We start from the raw sequence: 26,255 nt of genomic DNA, 5'->3' as shown, positions 1-26,255 counted from the left end.
ACTGTTAACACTCCTATGAATAGTCTCGGGACATTTTTACTATGTTAACGGTGCTACATAAATGCACCCTGTTGTTGTTATTGACTTTGGGTAGGGATTCTGTTGACAGTCTGAGCTGGAAACTCATGGATGCAGTCACATTGGGGAGAAGGTGTTCACCAGCTGAATGTGGAAATGGATTCACTCAGTCATCCTATTTACTGATACAACAGCACAGTCACATTGGAGGGAGACCATTCAGATACTGCACGTGTGTGAAGAGATTTACTCATTTTCCCACCTGTTACCATCCTAACTTTCAAAGTTCAAAAGATTTGATGCATAATTAGTGCATTCTTACTGGACAGAGGCGGTTTAAATCTTGTGTGGGGAGAGATTGCTGTTGTTATGGCTGCCTGATTGGTCCCCAATTCCCATTCCCCTTATTTTTGGTGGATAATGGAGAGTACATGCACTTTGGTTTCTGTGAAATTTGTTTCCTAATATTATCGATTGATCCATCCCCAGTCTTCAGCCCATTACAGCAAAAGAAAATCACAATTCACTCATTGAGCCTTCAATGGCGGGACTTTTACCCAACATTCCGCATGGTAGGGAATGTTCTCTGATCACACCACAGGACACCAGTGTGCAGGCCTAGTGCCAAACAATTTTAATAACTCGTGTGTTTCCTGTTTCCCAGTTTTGTTTCTACTACTCCTTCATTCAGTTTGGAGCATGCGCAGTGCATGTGATGGCGATGGAGAAACACTTGTGAGTCGCAGCTACAACCAGTCAGGGCAGATGGAGCGATGGAGCTGGTGGGTTGGCAGGGAGGCTTCAACATCCGGTGTAGGCCTCAACATCCCCAATAAGAAGCTCCCAGTCCCACATTTGCACCAAGCGGGGTGGCAGCTGCAGGGCTTCCCCCGGTGAAAGGATCGGGTTAATGGGTGCAATTTGCAGCAGGGAGCATGCACAGCCATCCTGGACCAGGAAGCAAGAGGGGAGAATGTTGTGAATTTCTATCCTGGACTGACAGTGCTGGCTTTTGTAAACTCCTTTTACAGGGGCCTGGAAGGGGAGGATTTGCAGACTGAGAAACTCAAACCAAACATCACATAAAGATCTAACAGAGTTACTCGATTCATCAGGACCTGAATATCATCGGCCTTTGAACGTGGAAGGAAAAAGGTTTGTCTGTTCTGTCTGTGAGAAATGATTGCAGTATCAACGTGACTGGAAAAGCACTGAGATACACAAAACCTTGGTTAGACCACACCTGGAGTCCTGTGTTCAGTTCTGGGCACCACACTTAGGAAGGATATATTAGACTTGGACGGCGTGCAGCGCAGATTTACCTGAATGATACCTGGACTCCAAGGGTTAAATTACGAGGTGAGCTTACAAATGAGTCATCGAGTCATTCTAGCACAGGAGGAGGACATTCAGCTTTTCGGTTCCATGCCAGCTCTCTGTAGAGCAATCCAGTCAGTCCCACTCCCCTGCTCTATCCCCACAGTCCTGCAGGTTTATTTCCCTCAAGTTTCCATCCAATTTCCTTTTGAAATTATTGATCGTTTCCACTTCCACCACCCTCATAGGCAGCGATTTCCATGTCATCACCACTCAGTGCGTTTAAAAAAAGTTCTTCCTCACATTCTCCCACCCCACCACCCCATCTCTTGCCCAAAACCTTAATCTGTGTCCCCTAATACTTGTCCAATCAGCTAATGGGAACAGCTTTTCTTTGTCTACCTTATTGAAAGCTGTCATAATTTTGAACACCTCTATCACATCTCACTTTAATCCCCTTTGCTCCAAGGAGAGCAACTCCAGCTTTTCCAACTTGCACCCTCTAAAGGACCTTCATATCCTTACTAAAGTGTGGTGACCAGAACTGGCCACAATACTCTAGTTGTGGCCTAACCAAAGCTTTATAAAGGTTCAGCACAACTTCCTGCTTTTGCATTCTATATTTCCACTTGTGAAGCTTAAGATCCCAAATGCTTTGCCAACTACTCTTTCAATATGTCCTGTGACCTTCAATGATCTGTGCACATAAATCACCAGGACCGACTGTCCCTGCACACTCTTTAGAACTGTACCATAAAATATATTGCCTCTCCCTATCCCATCTGCCAGAATGCATTACCTCAGAATGAGGGTTGTATTCCCTGGAATTTAGAAGATTAAGAGGAGATTTGATCAAAGTTTTCAAGATATTAATTGGAGCTGATAGGGCAGATGGAGAGAAACAGTTTCTGATGATTGGGGGACTCAGTAATAGGGGGCATAGTCTAAAACTTAGAGCCAAATCTTTCGTTAATCCACCCCTGGTCCCGTAAACGATAGCAGTAATCCACTCCAGGGCCCTAGAAACGCGAGCATTAATCCACCCCGGGTCATGTAATTTCAAGCATTAATCCACCGCTGGACTCTGTCAATGATAGCATTAATCCACTGTTGGGCCCTGTAAACCTGAGCATTAATCCACCCCGGGACCCTGTAAACCCGAGCATTAATCCACTCCTGGGCCCTGTAAACACGAGCATTAACCCACCCTGGGCCCTATAAACATGAGCATTAATCCATTCTTGGGCCCTATAAACATGAGCATTAATCTACTCTGGGCCCTGTAAATGGGAGCATTAATCCACCCGTGGGCATTTAGGTTTAAACATTAATCCACCCTTGATGTACATACAAAATTACAACCCACAAACAGGTTATGCTGGTGTTTATAATCCACATGAGCCTCCTCCCAATCTAATTACCCAGTCCCACCCTGGCCCCATATCCCTCTATTCCCTTCTCCCTCAAATGTATTGAGTCTCCCGTTAAACACATCATTGCTCTCTGCTTCAACCACTCCACGTGGCAGCAAGTTCCACATTCTCACCACTCTCTGAGTAGAGAAATTCCTCCTAAGTTCTCTATTTGACCTGCTAATGTCTCTCTTATATTGCTGCCCCCTTGTTCTGACTCACTTGTAATTTTAAAGATGCCTATCAGATCTCCTAGTCTTTTCCAGAGAAAGGAGCCCCAGCCTTCTCAATCTTGCTGGATAGTAGCATCCTCTCTGGTGACATCTTTGTAAATCTATTCTGCACTTTCTTCATTGCTTCAATATCTTTTTTTAATATGGAGACCAGAACTGCTCACAGTCCTTCTAAGTGAGGTTCTCTATAAATTTAACATTCCCTCCCTGCTGTTGCAGTGTATTCCTTTAGAAAAGAACATCAGCTCTTTTTCTGCTCTCTTATCGACTTGTATTTCTCCTTTTAGTGATTTATGTGGCTCTGTTCCCAGATCTCTTTGCTCCTCTGCTCCTTTTAATTTCTTGCATTCTAACCAATAACTGGCCTCCTTATTCCTCCTTCCAGAATGAACCAGCTCACATTTCACTCTTTTGAATTTCATTTCCCATTTATCTGTCCATTCTGTTGGCCTGTTTGTCTTCCTAGATTTCAGTCCAGTCCTCAACATTATTAATTCTACCACCCAATTCAGTGTCATCTGCAATTTGCGAAAACAACCCTCTAATTCCTGAGTCCAAATGTGGGTAAAGAACAGAAGCCCCATTGTACTTCGCACTATAGTTGATGGCCTGGGCACTTGGGTTTCTGCATAATTTATTTAATAATTTTGTTCATTGCTTTCCAGCCCCAATCTCAATGGAATGACATGAAAATAATTCAACAATTGGAGCTTTCAATGGCAGATTGGTTACCCAGGACTCCCATCCTTTATCATCAGGGCAATCCCTCCTCCTTTTCGTCTATCCCTCTAAAGGTTCAGTATCCTGGAATATTTAGTTCCCAACCTTGGTCTCTTTGCAACCATGCTTCTGTAAAGGCTATTAGATCAAACCTATTAATTTCTATCTGTGCTATTAATTCATCTATTATGTTGTGAATCCTTTGTACTTTCAGTTATTGTGCCTTTAAATTTCTAGTAATTTTTCCTGGTGTCATCTTAGTCACTAATGTCCTATTACCTTTGTTACTCTCACTGTCCCTTCCTGATCCATTCTGCTTATTTTTGCACAACACGCTGCTCTGCTCTGGAGCCTTAGGGAGATACAGCACTGAAACAGGCCCTTCGGCCCACTGAGTCTGTGCTGACCAACAACCACCCATTTATACTAATCCTACATGAATCCCATATTCCCTACCACATCCCCACCTACCTACACTAGGGGCAATTTACAATGGCCAATTTACCTATCAATCTGCAAGTCTTTTGCTGTGGGAGGAAACCGGAGCACCCACCGGAAACCCACAGTGTCACAGGGAGAACTTGCAAACTCCACACAGGCAGTACCCAGAACCAAACCCAGGTCACTGGAGCTGTGAGGCTGCAGTGCTAACAACTGCGCCGCCTTGATATTTCCTGTGCTGCTTTGGAATTTACCCTTTCCTGAATCCTCCCACCAGCCAGGCTATCCTGGTTAACAGGTTTTTAAGCAGCTTTACCCGCTCCCAGGCTGCATGTGATGTTTGCAGCCTGAAGGAGTTCATGGGCCATGTATATATTCAGTGTGAGAGGTTACAGTCCCTTTGTAGTTACCTGAAGGGGCTGCTCCTCAACTTTTAGTTACACTTTAGTCCCAAGCTCCTAATCTTTGGCCACTCGGTATGGATTGAGGTGAGTAAGTCGAATGATCTTCTGCTGCAACTGCCGTTGGGCCTGTTTAACACAGCAATGTGTAGGCCCAGGATGGGTAAGGCCCATTGCGGGGGAAGTCACTCTGGCTGCTGGCTTCTTCCATGGTCTTGTCTCTGCATGGGTGGCTCTGGAGAGGGAGCATGCAGTGCGCGCCAGTATGCTTGATACCTTACCCACCCACTGTCACCTCAGGGTACAGTGTTTCATAGACACTGGTAACAGAATTCTGGGACTTTGTTGCTTATTTTGACCATGTTAGCTTGATTGAGCTACACACTTGGGGAAATAAGAGAGAGGAAAGAATGTTCAAGTGAAGATTTGCCGATGAAATGCAAACCAAGCATCACATCAGGGTCTCAGAGTCTCATCAGGAGCTGAATATCATCAACCGTTGAATGTGGAAGGAAAAATGTTTGTCAGTTCTATCTGCGGAAAAAGATTTCAAACATCAGTGTGACTGGTGACACACACACCCGAGTGAGAGTGTTCCAGTGCACTGACTGTGGAAAGAGCTTTAACCAGTTACACAGCCTGAAAAACATCACAGCATTTACAGCTGGGAGGAACCGTACATGTGTTCTGTGAGTGGATGAAGCTTCAACTGATCATCCAACCTGGAGAGACACAAGGACACCCGCACCACGAAGAAACCGTGGAAATGTGGGGACTGTGGGAAGGGATTCGATTGCCCATCCCTGCTGGAAACTCATCGACGCAGTCACACCGTGGAAAGGCCGTTCACTTGCTGTGTGTGTGGAAAGGGATTCACTGTTATTCTGTCTTCAGACACATCAGCGAGTTCATACTGGGGAGAAGCTGTTCAGTTGCTCTCAGTGTGGGAAGACTTTCAGGCAGTCATCCAACCTCACTGAACATCTCCGTGTTCACAGTGGGGACAGGCCTTTCATCTGCTCACTGTATGGGAAGGGATTCACTTGTTCTTCCCATCTCACTGATCACAAACGTATTCACACTGGAGAGAGACCATTTGTCTGTTCCTTGTGTGGGAAAGGATTTATGAAATCATCCCACCATCTGAGAAACCTGCGGGGTCACACTGGGGAGACGCCATTCATCTGCACTGAGTGTGGGCACAGATTCGCCAGTTCATTCATCCTGCTGAGACATCAGCGCATTCACACTGGGGAATAACCTTTTACTTGCCTGTGCGGGGGAAGAGATTCACATGATCAAAGAACAAAGAACAGTACAGCACAGGAACAGGCCATTCGGCCCTCCAAGCCTGCGCCGATCTTGATGCCTGCCTAAACTAAAACCTTCTGCACTTCCGGGGACTGTATCCCTCTATTCCCATCCTATTTATGTATTTGTCAAGACGCCTCTTAAACGTCACTATCGTACCAGCTTCCACCACCTCCCCTGGCAGCAAGTTCCAGGCACTCACCACCCTCTTTGTAAAGAACTTGCCTCGCACGTCCCCTCTAAACTTTGCCCCTCTCACCTTAAACCTATGTCCCCTAGTAACTGACTCTTCCACCCTGGGAAAAAGCTTCTGACTATTCACTCTGTCCATGCCGCTCATAACTTTGTAAACCTCTATCATGTTGCCCCTCCACCTCCGTCGTTCCAGTGAAAACAATCCGGGTTTATCCAACCTCTCCTCATAGCTAATGCCCTCCAGACCAGGCAACATCCTGGTCAACCTCTTCTGTACCCTCTCCAAAGCCTCCACGTCCTGGTTGTTGGGAGGCCTGTAGAAAACCCCCAATATCATGACTGCACCCTTCCTATTCCTGAGTTCCACCCATATTGCCTCTCTGCACGACCCCTCCGAGGTGTCCTCCCGCAGTACAGCTGTGATATTCTCCTTAACAAGTAATGCAACTCGCCCACCTCTTTTCCATCCCCCTCTATCCCGCCTAAAGCTTCTAAATACCGGAACATTTAGCTGCCAATCCTGTCCTTCCCTCAACCAAGTCTCTGTAATAGCAACAACATCGTAGTTCAAAGTACTAATCCAAGCTCTACGTTCATCTGCCTTACCTGTTATACTTCTCGCATTGAAACAAATGCACTTCAGACCTCCAGTCCCGCTGCGCTCCGCAACTTCTCCCTGCCTGCTCTTCCTCTTAGTCTTACTGGCCTTATTTACTAGTTCCCCCTCATTTATTTCACTTGCTGTCCTACTGCTCTGGTTCCCACCCCCCTGTCATACTAGTTTAAACCCTCCCGAGTGACGCTAGCAAACCTCGCAGCCAGGATATTTGTGCCCCTCCAGTTTAGATGCAACCCATCCTTCTTGTACAGGTCCCATCTGTCCCTGAAGAGATCCCAATGGTCCAGATATCTGAAACCCTCCCTTCTACACCAGCTGTTCAGCCACGTGTTTAGCTGCACTATCTTCCTATTTCTAGCCTCACTTGCACGTGGCACAGGGAGTAATCCCGAGATTACAACCCTAGAGGTCCTGTCTTTTAACTTTCTACCTAACTCCCTAAACTCCCCCTGCAGGACCTCATCACTCTTCCTGCCTATGTCGTTGGTACCGATGTGTACCACAACCTCTGGCTGTTCACCCTCCCCCTTCAGAATGCCCCCTGTCCATTCAGAGACATCCTTGACCCTGGCACCAGGGAGGCAACATACCATCCTGGAGTCTCTTTCACATCCACAGAAGCGCCTATCTGTGCCCCGACTATAGAGTTCCCTATAACTATTGCTCTTCTGCGCTTTGTCCCTCCCTGCTGAACAACAGTGCCAGCCGTGGTGCCACTGCTCTGGCTGCAGCTGTTTACCCCGATAGGCTGTGGAACCTGAGGTGAGCCATCCTTGGACTAGGGGTGTGAGTTTGCTTGGTCAGTATGTTTCTCACGCAAACTGCTCCTTAGGAATATGCCATGTCTGGCTGATGAGATAAGAGTGTTGTTGAAGCCTGATGTCTCTTTCTGTTGTTGCGCTGTACCAGCTGCAAGGCCAATGGTGAGATAGATATGTAAACGAAGGATTGAAAATTACTGTATCTTATTCGTTTAGAGCAAGAATTAAATTGTAATATTATTGGTGCTTTAGAATGCAAATTAAGGATTGAAATATTGTTGTAAGATTATTGGTTGCAGAATAGTATAATTGCCACTGTTTGACTGTAATTCTTTAGAACATCGCACTGAGTCTCAATGTGAGCTCTACTGTGTTTGTTCTCCTTGTGCACAAGTTAATAAAGTAGTTTGCGAGTACTCATCCAAGGAAGTTTGATTTATTTTGCTCTAGTTTCTTCCAACATCCCCCCCAACAGTATCCAAAACGGTATACTTGTTAGAGAGGAGAATAGCCACAGGGGATTCCTGCACTGACTGCCTGCCCCTTCTAGCAGTCACCCATCTATCTGCCTGCACCTTGGGTGTAACCACTTCTCCAAAACTCCTGTCTATGACCTAGCTCAGAGGACAGGAACTTGTTCACACCAATAAGAGACCATTTAAATATTCTGACTGTGAGAAGAGCTTCAAAAGTAGAAATGATCTGATGAAACACCAGCCACTTCACACTGGGGAGAGGCCGTTCACCTGCTCTGTGGGTGAGAAGGTTGTCACGTGGTCATGCCATCTGCTAACACACCAGCGATTTCATATGTCTATGTAGTTTTGGGGTGATTAGAATTAGCTTTACTTCATTCTTTAATCTGATACTAACATTAGTTAAAGGAGTCAGTTTTATTTTATACCAATGTATTAACAGTTAATCCTAAAACCTTGATTGAGTTATGAGTTCCATATGTATTAAATTGTGTATGTCTTGATTATGTAGCTTTAATAATGTAGATGTTCAAAGAATCAGTTTCTGTAACTCACTAATACAAATTTCATATTGCTTGTGTTATCTTAAAGGAATGATAACTAAAGTGAATAGAGCCTTTCACAGCTGCTGGCAGGTATTCTATCACATCAAGTCTCAATTCAAATAGGCTAGGAACCGACATCACAAGATCAGAGCCAACCATCAGGCCAAACATAAGGTAGCCTGATGGTCAGAAAGGATTAAAGGTCAGGGCCCACAATGCCTCAACACGCGGAGAACAAGAAGATTCCCAGAAGTGAAACTGCAGAAATAGGACTCCAGCACATGGTGTGGTGAGAACAAAAGAACCACTGATAGACTGAGCTGGTTTTGCATCCTGTGTGACCAAAGCTCTATTAGAAAGCACAGCCACGAGAACTGTAAATTCATAACCTGAATTTTGTAAGTATAACTCCTTAATTCTTAATAAAGTTTTCCTGAATTACTACACCAAGTATCCTGTTGTCATATTGGTCATAGACTTTTCGGGACAAGAGCTAAAAGTGAGATTCAAAGAAAAAACTCGCTTAGAATTGGTGACCATGAAGGGACATGTCTAAAACAGGAATGTTTGGTTAGTAAGAAAGGATCTTGGGTGTTTTGTCCAGCTAACAATCATGCTAGGAAGGGTGCTGAAATATTGTGAACCAGAGGTCACTAAGACGCTTCAAGAAAATCACATCTAAAACAGTATTCTCTCAGTACAAGGAAAGGTTTGACAAAATGCCCGACCTCAATATTCAGACATTACAGACAGAGTGTTTAACAAAGGGAGAACAAGTCCATTTGAAGAAGTAATAAGATTTTATTCAAGAATGAGTAGACAGCAAGAAGTTGAAAACCACAAAGGCAAAACCTTCTGGCGTACAGTGCATATTTTTGTGTGCTAAAAGACGACGCGATTGTCAGAGAAAGAGGTTGAAGATTTAAAATGGTTATTACAAAAACAAGAAAAGCAGAGCAGAAAATGTGAAACCTGTATCATGCAGGCCACCACCTGCCAAGAATGAGATATATTAATTTTATATATGAACATTGATTTTAAACTGTTGCTGGAGTGAAGAAATGACGTATTTGAAGATCACCAGACACTGGACTGGACTGGAAGGACATTTGTATGCTGAGAGATGCTGCTTGTGGAGAAAAAGAGTTATTCCCTGCTTCAATTAACCCAAATGGATTTTGATCACCAGACATTGAAGGTGTAAGGAAGCGCATTCCAGGCCCTGCTAAGATGATACAATCCACAAAGCCAGGACTGTTAAACCAGCTAGTCACATGACTAACTGGCTGGTCCAGGTTTTTTGAACTAGCCACAGGACAGTTTGAATTCAGAAGGCAGTGTGCAACTGAAGCTGAAACAAGCAAGTCTTTCACCTGGCTGTCTGTCTCTCTCTCTCTCACTTTCTCCCCAAGCTACCTGACCCATGGAAGACACGTAAACCTCAAGAGAGAAAAGACTCCTACATCGCCTGAAGCGTGAACTGGGCCCCAACGAATTGCAAGACTTACCGGCAACCAAAGACTCCACATTGAAGTAAAAGGACTGTAACTACCACATATTGCCTCAAACTTTTCCCCTTTATTCCTTCTACTTTTTCTGTCTCTATCTGTATGTGTGTTTATCGTGCATGCTTGCTAGCCTGGTCGCGTCGTATATTCGTAGTCATTAACTGGATTAGAGTTTAAGATTAATAAACTGCTACCTTTCTTGTTTAAATCTAAGGAACCTTGTTTGATTTGTCAGGCAAACCCCACCTGCCAAGACTAAGGCACACATTATTTTGCCACATGACCATTAGAACTTAAAAATTGCAAGCCCTGATTGGAAGGGTATTTGCATAATACCAGACAATGTGGAAACAGGGAGCCGGTCCCTGTTCCTCCAATACACAGAAGTGGTCAGACCAGTTTTAGTCACATGACTGGCTGGCTGTTGCAGAGTTTTTGAACTCCCGACAAAGGAATTGCCAGGCAGAACGCCGTGTGCTCATGGACTGAGAATATCTCAGTTTCCATCTCTTCTCACGGAACTGAATCTTGTGAAAACACATGAAACTCAAAGAGGGAACTGTTTGCTACATGAACAAGGTTGTTAGAAGATTATTGGGCCCCAGCAAAACACCAGACCATATCTTTAATCAAGGACGACACTGAGCTCAAAAAATAGTAACACGATATTGCCTCAAATTGTTCTTATCTTTTCTTCTACTCTATTCTGTCCCTATCTGCATGTTTATATCGCGTGTGCATGCTAACGTGGGCTTGTCGTAAATCTGTAGGCATGAACCGCATTAGAGTTTAAGTTTTAAGGTTTTAATAAATTTCCTCTGTGTGCGCTCATTTATTTTGCTTGATAATTGGAAAGTTGTGAACAAGGATTCACAAAAAGGGAGCTCAAAACACAGTGTGTTTAAAATTAAACCCTGTTACAATAAGACCAGATGGAGACCGCATAAGACCCCTAGAGCATTGCTCACCTGGTCATAACAGAAATTGGGGGCCAGCTTCCAGATTGTTACCCACAGACAAATGAGTTAAATTGAAAGTGGGAAGCCAAATTGTTCGCAATCAAAAAGAGCAAATTATTACAGGTTTTCTTGTGGTTGTGTGTGATTGAATACTAACATGTGTGCAACTGAAGCGAGTAGCTCTCCAAGCCAGGGTGAAATAACTTGGGATAAATTAAAAGCATTGTCTATGGGGGAGTTGAGAAAATGGCTGAGCAGTGTGGGATCACGGTATGTGGCAAGGCTAGGGAGTCTGAACTCCTAAGGCTAGTGGCCAACAATTTTCCCCATAAATCTGAAGAAGCAGAAGCAGTGTTAGAAGCAGTCCCAAACAGGGTACTGCCAGCAAAGATACAATTAGAACAAAGGAAACTTGAATTAGAAGACAGGGAAAGAGAAAAAGAGAGAGCCTTCCAAATGGAACATGAAGAAAAACAAAAACAGGAGAGTGAATGAGAGAGAGAGGAAGAAAGAAAAAGAAACACAGGAGGAGGAACGAGAGAGAGAGGGGAGAGAGAGAGAGAAAGGGTATTCCGGAAAGAATCTGAAGACCAAGAGCTGAAGTGGATTGAGTTAGCTAGTGGGCGACAGAGTAACCCTAGTGAAAGCATAGCCAATATGGAGGATCAGAATTTAGGCTTGGTTACAAGATTGCTAAAATTTGCCCAATTAGTGGCACCTCAACTATGAGGTCATTAATTAATCCTATCTCATTGCACAATACTAGGTCTCGTATAGCTTGTTCTCTGGTGGCTCCAGAACATATTGTTCCAAGAAATTAGAGTCATAGAGTTATACAGCACAGAAACAGGCCCTTCGGCCCATCGTGTCTGTGCCGGCTATCAAGCACCTAACTTATTCTAGTCCCATTTTCCAGCATTTGGCCCATAGCCTTGTATGCTATGGCGTTTCAAGTGCTCATCTAAATACTTCTTAAATGTTGTGAGGGTTCCTGTCTCTACCACCACTTCAGGCAGTGTGTTCCAGATTCCAACCACCCTCTGGGTGAAAATTTCTTTCCTCAAATCCACTCTAAACCTCCTGCCCCTTACCTTAAATCTGTGCCCCCTGGTTATTGACCCCTCTGCTAAGGGAAAATTATCTTCCTATCTAACCTATCAATGCCCCTCATAATTTTGTATACCTCAATCATGTTCCCCCTCATCCTTCTCTGTTCTCAGGAAAACAACCCTAGCCTTTTCAGATTTTCTTCATAGCTGAAATGCTCCAGCCCACGCAACATTCTGGTGAATCTCCTCTGCACCCTCTCCAGTGCAATCACATCCTTCCTATAGTATGGTGCCCAGAACTATACACACTACTCCAGCTGTGGCCTAACTAGCGTTTTATACAGCTCCATCATAACCTCCCTGCTCTTATATTCTATGCCTCGGCTAATAAAGGCAAGTATCCCATATGCCTTCCTAACCACCTTATCTACCTGTGTTGCTGCCTTCCGTGATCTATGGACAAGTACACCAAGGTCCCTCTGACCCTCTGTATTTCCTAGGGTCCTACAATCCAATGTATATTTCCTCTCCTTGTTAGTCCTCCCAAAATGCATCACCTCACACTTCTCAGGATTAAATTCCATTTACCACTGCTCCACACATCTTACCAGTCCATCTATATTGTCCTGTAATCTAAGGCTTTCCTCCTCACTATTTACGACAGCACCAATTTTCGTGTCTTCTGCGAACTTACATATCATACCTCCTATATTCATGTCTAAATCATTAATGTACACTACAAACAGCACTGATCCCTGTGATACACTACTGGTCACAGGCTTCCACTCGCAAAAACACCCTCGACCATTACCCTCTGTTTCCTGCCACCAAGCCAATTTTGGATCCAAATTTGCCAAATTGCCCTGAATCCCATGGGCTCTTACCTTCTTAACCAATCGCCCATGCGGGACCTTATCAAAAGCCTTACTCAAGTCCATGTAGATTACATCAACTGCTTGACCCTCATTGACACATCTTGTCACTGCCTCGAAAAATTCAATCAAATTAGTTAGACACGATCTCCCCCTGACAAAGCCATGCTGACTATCCCTGATTAATCCCTGCCTCTCCAAGTGGAGATTAATCCTTTCCCTCAGAATTTTTTCCAATAGTTTCCCAACCACTGATGTTAGACTCACCAGCCTGTAATTACCTGTTCTATCCCTGCTACCCTTCTTGAATAATGGCACCACATTTGCTGTCCTCCAGTCCTCTAGCACCTCTCCTGTGGCCCGACAGGATCTGAACATTAGTGTCAGAACCCCTGCTATTACTTCCCTTGCCTCATACAACAGCCTGGGATACATCTCATCTGGGCCTGGGGATTTATCCACTTTTAAACCCGCTAAAGCATCTAAGCCTGCTAAAATTATCCTGAAAACATACTATGTATTCCTCATCGAGGCTATCGCTGCCCATCTGACTTTTCCAGTCTAGATGTAGGTTAAAATCCCCCATAATTATCGTTGTACCTTTCTGACAAGCTGCCATTATTTCTTCCTTTATACCTCGTTCTACTGTGTGAATGTTAGGTGGCCTGTACACCACTCCCACAAGTGACTTCTTGCCTTTATGATTTCTCATCTCAACCCAAACTGCTTTTACATCCTGGTCTCCTGAACTTTGGTCATCCCTCTCTATTGTGCTAATACCATAATTAATTAACAGAGCTACCCTTCACCTTTTCCTAGCTCCCTGTTCTTCCTAAATGCCATGTACCCTTCAATATTCAGGTCCCAATCTATGTCGTCCTGCAGCCATGTCTCTGTAATGGTTATCAGATTGTACTTATTTATTTCTATTTGCGCTCTTAGTTCATCTGTTTTGTTTTGAAAACTATATGCATTCAGATACAGAGCCTTTAGTTTTGTCCTTTTATTATTTTTGCAACCCCTAACCTTATCTGTTCATCTACTCTTAGATTTGTACCCTCTGTCTCTTCCTGTCACAGTCTGTTTATCATTTCCCATATTAATACCTTTCTCTCTTGCCTTGTCTCTACTCCTTGATTTATCATATCTTCCCAAATTTGATCCCTTGCCCCCACTATTCAGTTTAAAACCTTCTCTACGTCCCTCGTTATGTGGCTCGCTAGAACACCGACCCCAGCACAGTTCAGCTGTAGACAATCCCAACGGTACAGCCACCATTTTCCTCAGTACTGGTGCCGGTGCCCCACGAATCGGAACCCACTTCTACCACACCAGTTTTTGAGCCACGCATTCATTTCTCAAATCTTATTTGCCCTATGCCAATTTGCACGTGGCTCAGTTAATAATCCAGAGATTATTACCTTTGAGGTTCTGTTTCTTAATTTGGCGCCTAGTTCCTCATACTGACTATGCAGAACCTCTTTCCTTGTCTTGCCTAAGTCATTGGTACCTACATGGGTGGACTGCTTTTACATCCTGGTCTCCTGAACTTTGGTCATCCCTCTCTATTGTGCTAATACCATAATTAATTAACAGAGCTACCCCTTCACCTTTTCCTAGCTCCCTGTTCTTCCTAAATGCCATGTACCCTTAAATATTCAGGTCCCAATCTACCCCTTCCCACTGTATGTTCCTTTCCAGCCCTGTATAGATGTCCCAAACCCTGGCACTGGGCAGGCAACACAGCCGTCTGGACTCTTACTCTTTGCTGCAGAGAACAGTGTCAATTCCCCGCACTATACTGTCCCCTACTACCACTACATTCATTTTTTCTCCCTCCACTTAAATGGCTTCCTGTACCATGGTGCCACAGTCAGGTTGCTCATCCACCCTGCAGCCCTCACTCTCATCCAAACAAGCTGAAAGATCTTCAAACCTGTTGGACAATTGCAAAGATGAGGCGTCTGCACTCCTGCCCTGTGGGTCCCCTTACCTGCCTCAGCTGCAGCCACAATCTCCTGTCACTGACCAAATCAGAAGACCCTATTCTAAGGGGTGTGACTGCCTCCTGTACAAAATGTCCAGGTAACTTTCCCCCTCCCTGATGTGTCACAGTGTTGGCAGCTCGGACTCCAGTTCAATGACTCTGATCTGAAGCTCTTCAAGCCGCAAACTAAATTAATCACTTCCAGCCATGGGGTAAAGACCTATCACCACCCCAACATGTCTATTGAGGCCTGTGAAAAGGCAATGGCCAAGGTTGTTGGCCTCTTGGCCATTGTTGCAGCCTCAAATATATATGGGAAGGCTGTATTTTTCCTGAGGACCGAGCGGGCAGTGGTCCTGGCCCTGAGGAAGGGGCTCACCATGTGAGGGACTTTCCTACCACTACGAGGTTGCCACTGGGGGCCACCGTGCAATGTGTAATTGTATCCATCATTCCGTCCTTTATTCCCGGTGAGCTCCTCCTCCCCCACCTGCACCATCGAGGGGGGGGGGGGGGGGAGGTCGGAGATCAGTCTTTGGGAAAGCAACCTCCAGCATGTGTACTCCTTTCGCCGCCAGCTGTATATGCAGCTGGTGTGGGAGGAGGTCTCAGAGAGCCACTTCAGGAGGCGGCCCAAGGTGTTTTCTGGACCTCAGACAGGGCATGGTGCCAGGCCGGCATGGTGCCAGGCCTGCATGGGGGTGGGATATGTTCGGAAGAGCTGCCCCAGCTCCACCTTGGCGGCCCAAGGTGGCACCGCTGCACCTCCTCCACTTCCCTTACACCTACAACAGCCATGGCTCAGTCGGTTCTGGAGGCCGTGGTTTACATGGCCTCCGGTGGGGAAGGGGGGGCCCGTCCAAGTGGAAGGAAGGCGCAACGTAAAACAAAGGCACATCCCGTGGACACAGAAATACAACCTAGGTCTGAGCTCACACCAGAGCCTGATCCCAGGGAGACCACCTGCCCCATGGCAGAGCTTGGGCCCGAGACATCAGGTCTGAAGGAGGGTGCGGAGGTTGGGACGGAGGTCTCTGAGTCTCAGCACCACACCCAGAATAAGATGAGGCGGCGCCTCTCCTCTGATGAGGAACCTGAATTATGGAGTTCATCTTCTGGTGCGGGTCCTCGGGTTCCCCCTGCCACCAGCACCATCAGGATCCTCAGAACTGTGTGGGGAGAGCAGCCTCCATAAATTTTGCAACTCCTGAGGAGGGGTGGGGGAGCTTGTGGGCCCACCAGGAGAAAATACTTCATCTGCCACCAGGTCAGGTATCGTGGGTGGGGACAAGACCCATGAAGCAGTCTGTTGCTGCTGCCCGGGATGTAGCCAATTCGGAGGACGATTTGCATAGTACCTTCTCTGCTGGGCCACTGGGAGCTGGCCGGCCGGAGGATGGCCTCTTATCTCTGCCTCCGGTCCTGACTCCAGCTGGATTTCCAGAGTCGGGAACAACCATCTCCCCTGGGCCAATCACTAGCCAGAGGCCAGAGGTGGAGGGGATTTCCTGAACTGCTGGCACCCATAGGCCCAGTTTCCCGAGAGGAATCCAGGGAGGGCTCCTCTGCCATCGATCCTGGGGCTGAGATATTGATGGAGGTGGGACCCGCTGGCACGGCCGGACATTCGCTCCACAGCGTGTGGTGGATGTGTTAGCTGCTAACGGTGATTGTCCAAAGGCAGTTGGATTTGATATGGGGCACGGAGGATGATATTGGATCCATCGCCAGAGAGATGGTGGACTCCCTTGTGCCTCCTACTGAGTGTTCTCTCATCCCTAATGCAGAAATCTGGGATTTTCTTACTGCCTGCAGGGGTTGCCACAATAAAGTTCAGCTGGCCCTCGACCAGTGGTCGAATTTCTGATGATCATCAGGTCCGACCATGCCGCCCTCAAGAAAGAGAGCAAGTGAAAAAAGGTCATGTGGCGGCGATTCCAGGCATTCCTCTCTGGGTTGCTGGGGGAGTGGAAGGCGAGGAGCACTTCCGCTCCCTTCTCACAGTAAGGTATCGGTGATGGGATCATAGTACTTTTGACATGGAGATATTCACAGCAGCCTCAACATTAACAGCAGCCTCAACATTAATGACAGCAGGGGGTCTCTCCGCAGATTTTACAATTTCTCAGCCCTCAGGGAAGGGAGGTATGTGGTGAGCTTTCTGCAGAAAACCCACACCATTCCGGGAGACGAAGCCACCTGGCAACTGGGGTGGAGGGTGGGTTTTACATCAGTCAAGTCACCTCACCCCTTTTCTAGTGGGGTGGCTATCTTGTTGGCCCTGACTTTTCAGCCGGAGATCTTGAGTGGGGGTGGGGGAGGGTGTCAAGGAGACTTGTGCTGGTCAGCTTGCTCCACCTCACCGTCCACCTGGGTGGCGTACCGCTCCACTTTGTGAACGCCGAGGCCCGTGTGTTGCAAGCGCACTTCTTTAAAGTGTCCGCTCTCTTGAGCTCTATCAATAACGGCGAGAACATCATCCTAGGGGGTGAGGGGGGGCAGTGTGGATTTCAACTGTACCCTCGTGGTGAGGAGGTGAGGGATCGCTCCAGTCCCCAGTGCGGCCAAGCGTTGGTGGAGAAGTTAAGGGAGCTGATCAGCTCCCTCGACTTTGTGGATGTTTGGCGGAATCTCCGTCCCGTCTCCAGCCCCTTCACCTGGAGATCTGGGGGGAGGGAGATCCTGAATCAATCACCTCCACATTTTACAGACATGTGTCTCCTGCGTCTCGGTGGCCTCCATGTGGCTAGTGCCATGCTCAGACCATCACTTGGTGTGGGCGGAGCTCACTCTGCTCCACACACAGGCGTGGTCCGCGTACTGGCACTTTAAAACCAGCTTCTGGAGTACGAACAATTCCAGGACTCGTTTCATCGATTCTGGAGAAGGAAACAGGGGGGCTTCCCCTCCTTGAGGCTATGGTGGGATGTGGGCAAGACTCACATTCATGTCTTCTGTCAGGAGTATGCAAAGGGATCGACCAAGAGGTGGGAGGATGAGGTCGGGCACCTGGAGAGGGAGGTGCTCGACTTGGAGTCCTGTCTTGGTTAGGTTGTCGTGGACCCGGCCCTGTGGCAGGCGTACAAAGAGAAGGGTGCGCTGAGGGACCTGCAGATCGTAGAGTCCTGAGGTGGTTACGTGAGGTCACAGATCCAGAACCTGGAAGATTTGGGCCATGCCTGACCCTTCTTCTACTCGCTGGAAAAATGGTGGGGGGTCCGTAAGCAGCTCACTGAGTTGCTGGCCAATGACTGATCCTCCATCACGAATCGGGAGGGAATAGACATCTTGCTCCATAACTATTATGGCACGATGTTCTCTCTGGATCCATCCAGCCAAGGTGCACGCAGAGTATTGTGGGAAGACCTGACGAAGGTCTGGAGGCTCCACTCATGTTGGCACCCTCTACCAGCTCTCGAGGGGCAAATCCCCAGGGCTGGACGGGCTGACCGTGGAGTTCTTCAGGGCATTCTGGGACGCCCTGGGGGGGGAAGGGGACCGATTCTGCGGGAAAGCCTGGCAACTGGGGAGATGCCCCTCATGTGGCACAGGGCGGTCGTTATCTTGTTGCTGAAGAGGGGTGATCTCCACTTCCTTAAGAACTGAAGTCTGATCTACCTCATATGGATTATAAGATCTTTGCCTGGGCTTTTGATAAGGTCCTGCATGGGAGTTTGGTTAAGAAGGTAAGAGCCCATGGGATCCAGGGCAATTCAGCAAATTTGATCCAAAACTGGCTTAGTGGCAGGAGGCAGAGGGTGATGGTCGAAGGTTGTTTTTGCGAGTGGAAGCCTGTGACCAGCGGTGTACCGCAGGGATTGATGCTGGGACCCTTGTTGTTTGTAGTGTACATTAATGATTTAGACATGAATATAGGAGGTATATGGCAAGAGGATTCGAGTAGAGAAGCAGGGATGTCTTGCTACAATTAAACAGGGCCTTGGTGAGGCCACACTTGGAATATTGTGTGCAGTTTTGGTCTCCTTATCTGAGGAAGGATGTTTTTGCTATAGAGGGAGTGCAGCGAAGGTTTACCAGACTGATTCCTGGGTTGGGGGGTCTGAGGTATGAGGAGAGATTGAGTCAGTTAGGATTATATTCGCTGGAGTTCAGAAGAGTGAGGGGGGATCTCATAGAAACCTATAAAATGCTAAAAGGACTTGACAGGGTAGATGCAGGAAGTATGTTCCCGATGGTGGGGGAGTCCAGAACCAGGGGTCATAGTCTAAGGATACGGGGTAATCCTTTCAGGACTGAGATGAGGAGAAATGTCTTCACCCAGAGAGTGGTGGGCCTGTGGAATTCACTACCACAGAAAGCAGTTGAGGCCAAAACATTGTATATTTTCAAGAAGGAGTTAGATATAGCTCTTGGGTCTAAAGGGATCAAAGGGTATGGGGCGAAAGCCGGAACAGGCTACTGAGTTGAATGATCAGCCATGATCATAATGAATGGCAGTGCAGGCTCGAGGGGCCGAATGGCCTACTCCTGCTCCTATTTTCTATGTTTCTATGTATGATTAGTAAGTTCGCAGATGACACGAAAATTGGTGGTGTCGTAAATAGTGAGGAGGAAAGCCTTAGATTACAGGACGATATAGATGGGCTGGTAAGATGGGCGGAGCAGTTGCAAATAGAATTGAATCCTGAGAAGTGTGAGGTGATGCATTTTAGGAGGACTAACAAAGCAAGGGAATATACAATGGATGGTAGGACCCCAGGAAGTACAGAGGGTCAGAGGGACCTTGGTGTACTTGTCCATAGATCACTGAAGGCAGCAGCACAGGGAGATAAGGTGGTTAGGAAGGCATATGGGATACTTGCCTTTATTAGTCGAGGTACAGAAGGGAGGTTAAGATGGAGCTGCGTAAAATGCTAGTTAGGCCACAGCTACAGTACTGTGTACAGTTCTGGTCACCACACTATAGGAAGGATGTGATTGCACTGGAGAGGGTGCAGAGGAGATTCACCAGGATGTTGCCTGGGCTGGAGCATTTCAGCTAAGAAGAGAGACTGGATAGCCTAGGGTTGTGACAGGTGGACTCCCCGCCAAGGAGTTAACACATTTTGTTTGGAGCACCACGCACCTCCTTTATCTGGGAGTCCACCTGAGCCCCCCTGAGGAGGTCTGGCCAGCAAACAGGCAGCAGTTAGAGGCAAAAGTCACCATTCGACGAGGGTGCTGGACTGTACTGCTCCGAGTGCTTTCCTGCAGGGGCTGAACACTGGTGACCTTGATGCTGTGGTACCAGTTGGTCACTTTGGTCCCGTCCCCTGCATTTGCCACCAAGATCCAAAAGAAGCTCGTTGATTTATTCTGGGGCAAGAGGCAGCTCCAACAACACTCAAGAAGCTTGATGCCATCCAGGACAAAGCAGCCCACTGGAGTTGCACCCCATCCAGAAACATTCATTCCCTCCACCAACGACGCACAGTGTGTACCATCTAGATGCACTGCAGCAATTCACCAACGCTCCTTCGACAGCACCTTCCAAACCCGTGACCTCTACCACCTAGAAGGACAAGGGCAGCAGATGCATGGGAACACCTCCAAGCCACATACCATCCTGACTTGGAACTATATTGCAGTTCCTTCACTGTCGCTGGGTCAAAGCTCCCTTGCTCACAGCACTGCAGGTGTACCTACCTTACATGGACTGCAACAGTTCAAGAAGGCAGCTCACCACAACCTTCTCAAGGGCAATTAAGGATGAGCAACAAATGCTGGCCTAGCCAGGGACACCCACATCCCCATAAATGAATAAAAAAAACACTGGGGCTGGGACTTTACTGAGCTCCCAATGTTGGGCTCCGTGGCGGGGGTGGGGTGCCAGAAGATCATCCAGCAGCAGCCCGCACAGTGCCCGATGCTGGGATGGCCAGGCCCAATCTTCCCGGCAGTGGGAAGGCTCCATAGAGGCATCCCCCCTCTACCACTGGCTGATGGAACCCGGATTAAAATATTCAAATTTCCCTAATGCTTACATTTGAATAAAATTAACTCCAATCTACCGTCAGCCGCGATCTTCTGAGCGGCGGCTGGCACTCGTGTACCTTTACTTTCCCGTCTGGCGAAAGCAGGCGCTGCAGTGGTGGGGAAAGAGGGAACTTAAGATTTTTAGTACTTAGGTGCAAAGGGGAACGGGGTCAAATTTTCATAATTAGTGTAGGCAATGGTGAGAAGGTGTGACCTCTGCACTTTGTTCACTTTGGTGGGGTGGTGGGGTGGGGGTAAGAGAAGGCCAAGGCCAAGTGTGGAAGGTCAGTGTTTTGTGGAGTGGGGGGGGGGGGAGGTGCGGGGAGAGGGCAAGTAATGAATTTTTTTGTTGGGGGTAGGAAAGGGGCAGTAGATGTTTGATCAGAACAGTGGGGGAGGGTGTAACCGTAAAAATGTAAACTAGCCGGCTGCCCTTTAAAAATGGCGCCAGCACCTGCACACAGGCAACTGATGCCATTGCTGGCATCGGAGAGCCCACCCCTTCCATGTGATTGGAGGGGCCCTGACCGGGTCATTAGCATGGGCTGCCACGAGGAAAATCATGGTGGCACAGCGGTGCAAATGCGGGCCATCGTTTTTTTCGCCCGCTGCCACTCTGGGTGCATAAAATCCACCCCGGGTCTCTGCCACAGTTCTGAGACTCCTGATTGAGGAGGGTGATCAGTCGCTGATGTGCATCCGTACCCAGGCCGCGACTCTCCACCTTTGGACCCTGCCAAGATACCTGTACATTGAGCATCCTCCCAGTGTGCACTGGCGATGTATTTTTTTCGCTGGGACACCGTCTTCAAGACGACATGCAGCTCCCGGTGGAAAACGATAGCCGCACCTCTCTGAGGGAGTTGACTTGTCTTTTACCAGGATCTATTCAGAGTCTGAAACATGGTCGCCTCCAGTCAGGGCGCTCCCCCTGGCTGTATGGGGGGCCAGCTCTGGGGATGAACCGACAGGTGGAGGAGTAGTCAAAGACGCCTTTCGCTGTGGGTGTTGCAGAGGCTTGGGAGTGTGAAGCACTCCTGGCCGAGCTGACCCCCACTCAGCCGGAACTGCTCATTGGGCCCAGGCCTTGAAACCCAACTCGGGAGCCGGTCCCAAACAACCTGAGTCATCTCTCGGAAATGCCCTCTGTGCCATTCTACATCGCGAGGAGGTGTTTCCTTTACGGGCTGCTCTCCACTTCTGAATCCTCGTCTGCTGCCTGGACACGCTATGGTGGTCTGAGTTGCCATCTGGTGGTAAGGGGAATCGCCAGTGGAGCCTGTATTTTATGCAGTCTGGACGAGTCCATGTTCTATGTTTATATGGTGTGTACGACATTGCAGCCCCACTTTTTAAGGGGACTGCTCCTCAGGTTTTGGTTGCACTTCAGCCCCATCCTCCTGATCCGTGGGCACCCAGTGCAGATGGGGGTGGGCCAGGAAGAACATCTCCTCATTGGGTCTGCTCCTGGGCCTGGCCAAGATGGCAATTCACCGGTCCAGGCAGCGGGCTGTCAGGGGGTCTGTCTGCCCAGATTGCCTGCCCCTCTTCTGTAGTTATGCTCGCGCCCGGGTGTCCCTGGAGAAGGAACATGCGGTGTCCCCCGGTACACTTGAGGCCTTCCATGACCAGTGGGCACCGCAGGGGCTGGAGTGCATCCTAGATGCAGAAAATTGCATTTTAATTTGAGTTTTGCTCTATTCAACTGTTGTTAATAAAATTATTGGGGGGGGCTGGGCCTTGACCATGAGAATATTTGAATGTCTGAGAACTGAAATAATCTAGAGGAATGACGAGGTGTTGGTTGTGACTCAGTGCTTACATTCTCGTCTCTGAATCAATCAGTTGTGGGTTCAAATCCACATCCATAGACTTGAACACAAAATCTTAACGGATTTTACAATGCAGTACTGAGGGGGTGCTGCACTGATAGAGTTCCCGTCTTTCAAATGACACCTTCAACCAAGTCTGCATCTGTTCTCTCAGATGGATGCAAACAATACTATAAAGTTATTTTGAAGAGCAGAGATGTTCTCCCCAGTGCTGCCAATAATTATCCCTCAACCAACATCACTAAAAAAGATTTATGTGCTCATAGCCAACTTTCTGTTTGTGAGACATTGCTGTGTGTAATTTACCAACCGTATAGCTGACATTGAAAGGATTTGCATTTATATAATGCCCTTTCATGACCCGAGGATGTTTCAAAGATTTTTTTTTACAGCCAATGAAGTGCTTTTGAAGTGTTATCACTGTTGTAATTTAGGAAACACGGCAGCCAATTTTTACACAGCAAGCCCTCACAAACAGCAATGTCATAATGACCAGATCACCTGTTTTACTGATGTTGATGAAGGGATAAATATTGGCCAGGACACTGGGGATAACACCCCTGCTCTTCTTTGAACTAGTGCCACAGGATCTTTTACATCCACCCTAGAGGAAAGACAGGGCCTCCATTTAACATTCTATCTGAAAGACACCACCTCTGATCGTGCAGCACTCCCTCAGTACTGCACTGGGGTGTCAGGTTTGATTTTTGTGCTTAAGTCCTGGAGAAAACTTGAAGCCACAACTTTCTGATTCAGAGGTGAGAGTGCTACCCAGTGGGTCACAGCTGCCAACAGCACTGAGTACACATCAGAATTTCATTAGCTGTAAAACACTGTGGAACATCCTGAAGTCCTGAAAGGCGCTATACAAATACAAGACTTCCATTAACAAAGAAAGAAGGGCTCAAAATTGGAAGTCAGTAGTAGAACATCAGTCTCCTCTTATCTTAGAAATCAAGGACTCAAACACTCCCACACTTGGATGCAAAGCTGATGTATTTGACATATATCCAGAATATTAAACTACAGCCCAGTTAAAGGGATTATTAACATCAACCGAAATAAACCCCAACTGTCAGAATGAACAAGTTTCAGTCCTGAATGTGATTAACAGCAGCAAAAACAGCAGAATTCAACCCCTGAAGTCACTTGTGAACTCGCTGGTGTTTCAGTAGGTTGGATGACTGAGCGAATCCCTTCCCACACATGGAGCAGATGAACGGCCTCTCCCCAGTGTGAATGCGCTGGTGTACAGTGAGGTTGCCTGATCGCTTGAATCCAGTCCCGCAGTGAGAGCACCTGAACGGTCTCTCATCACTGTGAACACGTTGATGGGACATTAGTTCCTCGGAGCTTTTATAGCAATTCCCACAGTCTGGACATTTAAAAGGTCTCTCATCAGTGTGAACCCTCTGGTGTGTCAGCAGGGCTGATGAATCAGTGAATCCCTTCCCACACATGGAGCAGGTGAATGGCCTCTCCCCAGTGTGAACTCGCTGGTGTCTTAGAAGTTTGGATGAATTAGTGAATCTCTTCCCACACACGGAGCAGGTGAACGGCCTCTCCCCAGTGTGAACGCGCTGGTGTCTTAGAAGTTTGGACGAATTAGTGAATCCCTTCCCACAGATGGAGCAGGTGAACAGCCTTTCCCCAGTGTGAACTCGCTGGTGTGTCAGCAGGTTCGATGAATTAGTGAATCCCTTCCCACAGTCGGAGCAGGTGAATGGCCTCTCCCCGGTGTGAACTCGCTGGTGTGTCAGCAGGTTGGATAACTGAGTGAATCCCTTCCCACACTCAGAGCAAGTGAATGGTTTCTCCCCAGTGTGAACTCGCTGGTGTGTCAGAAGGTTGGATGAATTAGTGAATCCCTTCCCACACTCGGAACAGATGAACGGCCTCTCCCCGGTGTGAACTCGCTGGTGTGTCAGCAGGACAGATAACTGAGCAAATCCCTTTCCACACTCGGAGCACATGAATGGCCTTTCCCCAGTGTGAACTCGCTGGTGTGTCAGGAGGTTAGATGAATTAGTGAATCCCTTCCCACACACAGAGCAGGGGAATGGCCTCTCCAGGTTGTGACTATGTGGATGAGTTTCCAGCTCAACTGGATTATTAAATCCCTTTCCACAGTCCCCATATCTACATGGTTCCTCCCCATTGTGACTGCACTTGTGTTTCAACAGGCCCGATGATCGGCTGAAGCCTCGTCCACACACGGAACACGTGTACAGTTTTTCCCCACTGCGATCGGTGCTTTTTCCTTCCATGTTCAAAATCCTTTGATATTCAGGTTACAATAAATTGGACAAGACCGTCAGATCCTGATCTAATGTTCGGTTTGAGTTTTCCAGTTTCAAATCTTCCCCTTCCAATATCCTGTGAAATTGATTTACAACAGAAAAAAGGGAGCGTGAAAGAACCCACAAAAACACAAAGGCGGGTTGTGAACTGGAGCTGAATGAATCTGGTAATTTGTGGAGCTGGCACGAGGAAAAAGTGATCATGAAAGCTGCTAGATTGTCATACAATTCAAACTGGTTCACTAATGTCCTTCATGGAAGGGAACCTACCACCCTGTCTGGTCCTGCACAAGACTCTGCCCTGTATGGGAGGAAAGAGAGGTAGAGTGGGAGAGATGGGAGGCGTAGGGAGTAAAAGAGAGGGATTTTATATACTGCTCAACCAGAACTTTGACAGAACCTCAACTTCACCATCTAGAAGGCTTAGGATAGCCGGTGTATGCGAACACCATCACCTCAAAGTTCCCCTCCAAGTCAAAGTGACTTCCTGACTTGGCTGACATCTAGTCTTAGGTGAACAGAAATATCCCCCAATTAAATAATGGGAAGTCTGAAACCATTGCAGTGGATAGTGAGAGTGGATAATATTCAGTGTTTAATATTCAGGAATCTTATACCCTCCCCGGTGGCAGGTTTGGAGGCGGGGGGGGAGGGAGCATGTAATCGGGTGGTATGCCTGAACGAGGGGCCCGCTGAGAGCCAGCTCCCTGCCCTTGCTACCGCCCCCACCCCCCGCGAGGGCCCTCTCATCCTGACCTACCTGTGGCCTGCATCAAGCGCCGCCTCCAGATTCCTTGGGGAAGGCCCGCCGCTCTCCACTCCCCAATTGGCACTTGCTTCGGCGGCCTCACACAAAATAGGCAGCGCTTTGATCAGAGGTGAAAACCCGCTCTCCGGCCCACCGCCTCCCCGATCCCCACGCCACCGCCTCCCCGATCCCCACGCCACCTCCTCCCCGATCCCCTCGCCACCGCCTCCCCACTCCGCCTGCGATCTCACACTTGGCAACTCACAATGCCCGGGTGATTGACGGGAACTACGAGCCAATAGGATGGACAGGCGGGGCTGGAGGACCCTGCAAGAGCCCGCCCACTCCGTGCCACGAGACCGCTCCTCTCCCCGATTGGTTGGCTGTCCCAACGACAGCTCGGTCCTCCAGGCCCGCCCCCGCTCTCCCTATTGGTCCGTAGCTGCTATCAATCAACCGTAGGACGGGCGGTGGGAGGATGAGGCGGCAAGGAAAGGAGAAGCAGTCGGTTGCAAGCCGCAAGAGGCTCCGGCTGGAGAGGTTTTAACCGGGGATCCTCGATAACGCGGAACGAG

The 26,255-nt window shown here is 47.8% G+C and overlaps 1 protein-coding gene across 1 annotated transcript in view; it reads right to left on the bottom strand.

Annotated features, from left to right (window-relative positions):
- The window catches only part of LOC137381301 (zinc finger protein 850-like), a 55,613-nt gene extending 29,746 nt beyond the window's left edge, over window positions 1-25,867 (bottom strand). The window contains exon 1 of the mRNA XM_068053651.1: window positions 23,782-25,867. Coding sequence (XP_067909752.1) covers window positions 23,782-24,899 — 1,118 coding nt within the window. The 5' untranslated portion in view covers window positions 24,900-25,867. The remainder of the gene's footprint in view (window positions 1-23,781) is intronic.
- Between the last annotated feature and the right edge of the window lie 388 nt (window positions 25,868-26,255).

The sequence above is a fragment of the Heterodontus francisci genome, chromosome 22 (genome assembly GCF_036365525.1).
Source record: "Heterodontus francisci isolate sHetFra1 chromosome 22, sHetFra1.hap1, whole genome shotgun sequence".
NCBI classification, from domain to species: Eukaryota; Metazoa; Chordata; class Chondrichthyes; order Heterodontiformes; family Heterodontidae; genus Heterodontus; species Heterodontus francisci.
This window is presented reverse-complemented; position numbering and strand designations above follow the sequence as displayed.